Here is a 7,548-nt window from a genome sequence, read left to right on the forward strand (position 1 = left end):
AATTTTAATTTCTTTGAACTCTATTTAATTTAATTTTTAGTACATTATTTAACTTTACTCTCACTTGTCATTAATCTTTTCAATATACTAACATTATTTTCTTTCAAAAAATTTCCCTCCAAATGATCATTTTGATGTCATCATTATTATCATATTTTCACATTAGAGATCACTTCTCATACAAGAATTTGATCACTTCTCGTACAAGAATTTGTGTGAGACAGTTTCATCATGAGACGAGTCCATATAAAAATTTCATTATGCTAAAATATTTTATTATTAGGCTATTTAAAATCCAAATATAAGACACGTCTCACGGTGAGAACGTCTCATACAAGAATTTTTATTATTAATTTAACTAAGTTCACTATTATCAATATTGAATTATTTGAATAGTTAGTTAAAAGTAAAAAGTAATAACAACATTATTTTTAAAATTTTCCCAAATATATTTTACTCAACTATTCATAAAAGATTGACTTTATATACGAGGGTTTTGCGTCAATAATCCCACTTTCCAATTCCATTGAATAAGATTATCATCAAAGCCGGTGCATGCGTCAATGGTTAATGTAAGAATTTTCTCCACTTTCCGGTTTACTTTATCATACACTTTCCAGTATCCACCCTGTTTTTAAGTATGATTTATTTTCTACCTTTGCATTTGTCCTTAAATATGGTTGAATTATGGAGAAGAATATATGTAGATACTAAATGGTCATTGGAATTGATTTTTTTGGTGGTAAAATACACTATTTATTTATCACTCTTAAATTGTATTTTATTATTAATTTATAAGTTAAAACATACTCACGTGGATAGAGTGTATAAAGTAAATGAGATACTTAATAGGAGAGAGTATTAAATAGGTTCTATACTATGTAATCATTGATTTGCTATTGATGATTTTTATGTTTATTTTTTTTGGTTATGTATTGGAGTAACTAGTAAGGCTTACCCTTTGGTTGCAAGATGATTATTAGGATTTAGATGATGATTTATCTCATTTTTCTCTTTGATAATGTTTATGCTTTATTATTTATACTATTTTTGGATTCCAGTATTCATGTTCGTGTATTTAAGCGAATATTATGGTTTGTTAATGTTTTGGTGCCTTGAGTCTTGGACTCATGTGTGAGTATGAGGGTGCAATGAAAATAAGTATATGTAGTATAGTATTATTTGGAAAGCAATAAGGTGGCTTTTGGATAAAAATTTAAGTTTTGAAATAGTCAAAAGTCAAGTCGGCTTTTCTGTCTGATCAACAAATTACCATATGAATATAACGTGGTCTAAACTTCTAGTTAAAGTTAATAAGAAAATTTAATTTTGGATGTTGAAGAAGAAACAGTGGATTAGAATCCAATCAGAGAAGGAATACAATGTGGCTTTAATTATAGTTGTTGTTTAGGTAATACTTTGCTATTGCACATGATATTTGCTACAAAGGTTAGTCCAAAACAACCTTTTTGTTAGTGTCATCACTGACAAGGGTAAGGTTGCGTATATCTAAACCCTCAAACTTCAACATAGGTGAGAGTCGTTTAATGACATTGAGGTAATGTAATATTAATGTATATATATAGGTTAGACCTATGTTACTCGGACTCTTCATTTTGCTTTACTTACCCATGTTTGATGTTTGATCTTCGGACATTGGTATGGCATTTAGACACTTAATTTTAGTAGATATATATATAGGTTAGACCTATGTTACTCGGACTCTTCATTTTGCTTCACTTACCCATGTTTGATCTTTGATCTTCGGACATTGGTATGGCACTTAGACACTTAGTTTTAGATATAGAATTGAATATTTTAGACGTATCCGACACTTGAATACGTACCAATATTCTACATCAGAATCCGAGTCCAAGTAAGTGAGTAACATAGGGTTACACAATAGACAGTGACCGACCTTCGTCCACTTGTAGCTCTGGCCCTGTGTGATAGGTTAGACAATAATGCAATGTGATGTAGCATGATGCTTAAAGTTCAAGTTCACAATGTAAATACCAATCCTGAATGTATAAAGCCTTAAATGTACCAAGTTTACAATGAAAATTAACAATTCTGAATGTATTCTATTGGCGAGGGAGGTCAAGATTTACAGGCAAGGGTCTTATCCTAACCAATCCAAACTAGTAGATACAAAAATTCACAAATACAAAGTACAAAAATTATTGTATAAGTCTGTTTTATACAACAATTTTGGAGCTAAATATCAACTTTCTGGTTCGGGCTGCTAATCTTGGTAGAGAACTGAAGATGGGTTCTTCTGGAACTGGAATGAATTTAACTAGAAAACCAATAGGCCATGTAACAAATGCAATGATAATACAAGCAGCCCATTGTTTCCAATTTAAATTCACAGTATTAGCAAAATTTTTCAAAAACATTACCATTATGACCTGAAGAATGAGTGTTATGGCAATAATTCCAATAAACAAAGGAGTTCTGTGAATACCTTGGAATATATTTTTCTTTTCCATCCTTCTCGAATTGAATTCGTTGAAAACTTGGCATAAAACAAAGGTGTTGAATATGAGCGTATTCTTTTTTTTCGTGTCGACGTTGAAGATGTCCATACCTCGGAACTGCAATACTAGGAGCACGGTGATCTGATACAAGGCTTGGGATAGGAGATTTCTCCACATAATGTTGGTTATGAGAGGTGCTGTTCTTCCAACCGGGGGCTTGTCGAGTAGCTCTTTAGTAGGGCGTTCCGTAGCGAGGGCAAGAGCTCCTAATGTATCCATTATGAGATTCACCCATAAAAGTTGAACTGCTGTCAAAGGAACTTCTCCTGCTGATATTGCTGCTATAAAGTTGATTACAAGTGCGGCCACATTTACTGTAAGTTGGAATTGAATGAACTTTTGTATGTTGTTAAAAACACATCGCCCCCATCTTAATACGTTTGTAACAGTGCTGAAATCGTCATCTAGGATGATGATATCTGAACTCTCTTTAGCTACCTCGGTTCCTTGGATTCCCATTGAAAGTCCGATATCTGCTTCTTTGAGAGCTGGTGCATCATTTGTGCCGTCTCCAGTAACTGCAACGACTTCACCCTTTTGCTTTAAGCATTGAACCATTAATAGCTTATCGAGGGGTGATGATCTTGCCATTACACATATTCTGTCAACCTTTTGCATTCGTTCTTCGTGTGTGTAGTTTCGAAATTCGACTCCTTCGACAACTTCGCCTTCCTGTTGTTGATATCCAAGTATGCCGCACTCTGCAGCTATGGCTTTTGCTGTGAAAATGTTGTCTCCTGTGATCATTTTGATTTTTACTCCGGCTCTTTTGCAGACATCTACCGCCTTCCTAACCTCTGGACGACATGGATCCTTTAGACCTACAATCCCCAATAAGGTCAAATCATCTTCTGTAAGCTTTGGCTTATTGTTTTCATCTTCATACACTAAATCTTTATGGGAGACCTCTCTATGAGCAAACGCAATACAGCGGAGACTGCTAGCTGCCATGCCCTCAATTAGTAGTCCGATTCTTCTCCTTGCAACTTCATCCATCTCCGTTTTTATTCCTGCAGCAGTGTAATAGTACGCGCACATTGATAGAATTATTTCTGCTGCTCCTTTCCAGTGCACATATATAGTGTCATCAAACTCTTTCTTTATCATTACCCCACTTCTTTTCTTCGTTGAGTTGAAACTCTCGACCTGAAGAATTGAACAACTTTGCTTTATCGTCTCCATATTCATGTCCAATTCCTTGATTGCCCAAGAAAGAATTGCTTTCTCAGTTGGGCTTCCTGAAATCTCCGGTACTCCTCCTTCGTATGGTATGTATACTACACCCGTTGTGTTTAAAGCAACTCCTTGTCGGAGATACTCAAGAACACTAGGATTAGTTGCTCGAGAGCATTCTTCTTCCCCAATCCATGCCTTAGTCACTTGCATCTGATTCAATGTCAGAGTTCCGGTTTTATCAGTGCAAATGACCGTGGCAGACCCCATTGTCTCACAAGCCGAGAGTTTTCTCACCATCGCATGATCTGCCATCATCCTTTTCATCGAATAAGCAAGTGTGAGTGTTACAGCCAATGGCAAGCCCTCTGGAATTGCTACAACCACAATTGTGACTGCAGCAGAGATTATACGAACCACAGAACTAAGTACCGAGTTAATATCCTTTTTACTATCAGTAAACTTCTTGTTTCCGTCCTCTTCGCTTGTATTTCCGGTGAAATACCTAACAAACAACACTACAAGAACAAGAAAAGCAACAAGCAAACCAACCTTCCCTATTGCTGATGTTAACCCATCGAGTCTCACTTGTAACGGAGTTTGTTCTGTTATATCACGATTAATCGAACTCATCATCTCGCCCCATGAAGTATTCATCCCAACCGAAGTAACCATCATCCTTCCATACCCATCACCAACTTTTGAACCCGAATGAAGAAACGGGTTACTCGTAGAATTCACCTCAATATGATCACTTTCCCCTGTCATACTAGACTCATCTATCAGCAAAGATTGTCCATCTATGTACAACCCATCAGCTGGTATTTGATCCCCAATCTTTAAAATCACAACATCTCCAACAACAATATCGAAAATCGAGATTTGTTGTGGCCTACTATCCCGCACAACACTAATCATTATATTATCACTAATTTTTGACAGTTTGTTAAACTGTCTATCTTGTTTAAAGTTACTTATAGCAGTAACAAAAACAACAAGAAAAACAGCCACAAATATACTTCCTCCTTCATACCACCCTTTTTCAATACCATGTAGTTTAACCCCAAAACCAAAAGCAAGAATTGCACAAACCAAAAGTATAATAAGGGTAAGATCCTTAAAGGCATTCCATACAAAATAAAGGAATCCTTTCGAAGAAGGCCTCTTATACGTATTCAACCCAAACCTATCTTTTCTCCACCCAATATCATGTTCGCTCCCTGAAATGCCACTTGCCTCATTAGTCCTCAGAGCGGTAGCAATCTTGTGCACACCGCCAATCGTTCGAAGTGCATCGATATTCTTCTCCTTCACGATGTCAGCTAGCTTTGTTGCATCGACACAAGACGAAGGTGGTGTTGCAGGACTATCAGGTTCAACATCAAGTGCTGTATAAGACTGCTGATAAGTGATACTCTGGTTAGTGTTTTTAAGGACAGAAAGAAATGCCCGAATGGAATAGATGGCTGCACCAGCAAAGTGCCAACGTTTCCTCGCACGTGTCATGGTTGTGCTCATGGTACTAAGCAAAGTACAATAATCAGTATGCAGGGCATATGATTTTATAACCATTTTTGTTGGTTTTTTCTCTCAGGAATGTGGAATTGGTTGGTGATAATCAATAATGGGTGCAACTTTCTTGTATGGGAATTCTCTAAGTTTGAATGATTCTTTTGTTTAAGTGAACGTCTGCCGGATTTGTTGCACGATTATTTAAGGACTGTACTTTAGGAACTTTCCCCGCTTCTTTTTTTGCTTATGTTGAAGAATCACCGGCCTTCTATTAGCTTTCCGTTGAATATATATTGAATGAATCACCGGCCTTCCTTAATACTTGCTACATTTTTTCATTTTTGGCAATTTTATTTTACTTGCTACACTTTTATTTTTAGTAATAAAACAACCATATAAATATACTTTACCCCTATTTTTATCCTACTTTATACCTCATTAACTTTTTTTCCTTTTCAATTAAGAATTAAAAAGGAGAGTATGTTGTATTTTATATAATGTGTCTACCTTTTCTTAATTCTCATTCTCATGCAAATGTAGCAACAATATCATAACAGAAAAAGTATGATTTATTTTTAGATATGATGTTTTGATTTACAAGTATTAACTTGGTTTCTTTTAAATGTAATCATTCAGAGTGTTGACCTTGTTTGGTCTACTTTTTGATATATCAACATAAATAAGATATCATGTGCTGCAACTGGTTTCTTGACATAGTATTCGAAGTCAATGTGACAAAAAATTTACGTGGTTGAATCTCATCCACCCTCAACCCCTCGTTCAAATGGGATATTTAACTTCAATTTTTATTGTATCGACACTTCTTGCCCAAAAGCTTTTGTGTGGGGTGCGTGTTAGAGTATATATTTTGGAGCCTATTAGGTTAAACTTTTGATTAAGTCAACCAAAAACTTAATTTTATGATTGAGGCCCCAAAGTACGTTAAATTGAACAAAGTTAGTGCGTTATTTAGTGAACAAATTGATCATGATCCTAGTGGCTAATGCCTAGTGGAGAGTTGCTTATTTTGAGAGGTCTAGTACAATTTGGTATTGACTTACACGACAAACAATGGGATTAAGAAGACCAAGATATGTTCAATCATCCCAATCAATTTGATGAAGTTTCCTAGAAATCACATTTTCGATAATTGTATATACCATTGACTTTGGAATATAATACTTCTATGAATGTAAGATAATGGTGGACCGAACCTGTTTGGCAAATGGCTATAAGCTAGAATTGTTGGCTGATTTGACAAGATGAAAGTATTAGTTAAAAAGCCAGATGATAGTATAGTTATTAGAAAAAAAAAGATTAACATCTAAAAGCTAATGAAAAAAAACTATTATGATTAGTTTTTTAGTTTTGTTTTCAACTTTTCAGTTAGTTTAAAAGTGATTTATTAAACATTTTTTAAAAATTGTTTGACCAATAAAAAATTTAAAAGTCAAAAATAAAACAAAAAAACCAAGAAAAAAGTTGATTATTAAACACCCTATACTAATAAGTAAATAGCTCAAAATATGCCGTCGAGATAATTTTAATGACATTAAAAATACTAGAAAATTAGTGAAATACACGTTATCTTGTCTTTTTCTGTTCTTGTCAAAGACTTTCCAAAAAATAGCAATATCATGGTCAAATTCAAAATATTAATATACTAAGAATTGAACACTCATCTTTATATGCATATTATCTTATTGATTATTAAATTAACTTGATTATGATTCTTGTTTGATATATATTACAAAGCTCAATATTTAGAACTTTTAATCAAATTATAAGAATCATTAAAATTATAAGAACTCTAGCTAATGCGTGGTTGCTTCAGCAGTCCATCTTAAGGCAAGTCATGAGCAACTAAATCAGAGAAATGTATGAAGTGGCCTTTCTGATGTAAACAGCCAAACACGGTTTATCAAACATCTTGCAATAATTAGTGCTTAATTGTTGCCACCACGTTCCTTAAGCAATTAAATATATTTAGATTAGTTGCTGACTATCCCCAATAACCATGTTACGTGATTTCCTCAATTATTTCAGGTCGGTTCTAACAGTGTCGTAACCGGCGAGGATATATATATATATATATATGTATATATATATAAATATATATATAACGTATAATCATTTTTAGATAATTAATATAAGAAAAAATTATCTAGAATAATCTAACTTATTCATAATTTTTCTATATTAATCTCACCTATTGATTAATCATTAATAATAACAATTTTGAGGGGTATTTTCGTAAAGTAAACCCGGTAATCGGATGACTTACTATTGTAAGTTTTAATTTTATAAAAAAAGATAAATTAAA

General features: G+C 33.9%; 1 protein-coding gene across 1 annotated transcript; it reads right to left on the minus strand.

Annotated features, from left to right (window-relative positions):
- Positions 1-1,893: 1,893 nt before the first annotated feature.
- On the minus strand, positions 1,894-5,491 carry LOC130798548 (calcium-transporting ATPase 12, plasma membrane-type). Its single transcript, XM_057661586.1, has one exon. It carries the CDS (start codon positions 5,283-5,285, stop codon positions 2,199-2,201), a length of 3,087 nt encoding a protein of 1,028 aa, XP_057517569.1. The 5' UTR covers positions 5,286-5,491; the 3' UTR covers positions 1,894-2,198.
- Positions 5,492-7,548: the final 2,057 nt, after the last annotated feature.

The sequence above is a fragment of the Amaranthus tricolor genome, chromosome 13 (genome assembly GCF_026212465.1).
Source record: "Amaranthus tricolor cultivar Red isolate AtriRed21 chromosome 13, ASM2621246v1, whole genome shotgun sequence".
NCBI classification, from domain to species: domain Eukaryota; kingdom Viridiplantae; phylum Streptophyta; class Magnoliopsida; order Caryophyllales; family Amaranthaceae; genus Amaranthus; species Amaranthus tricolor.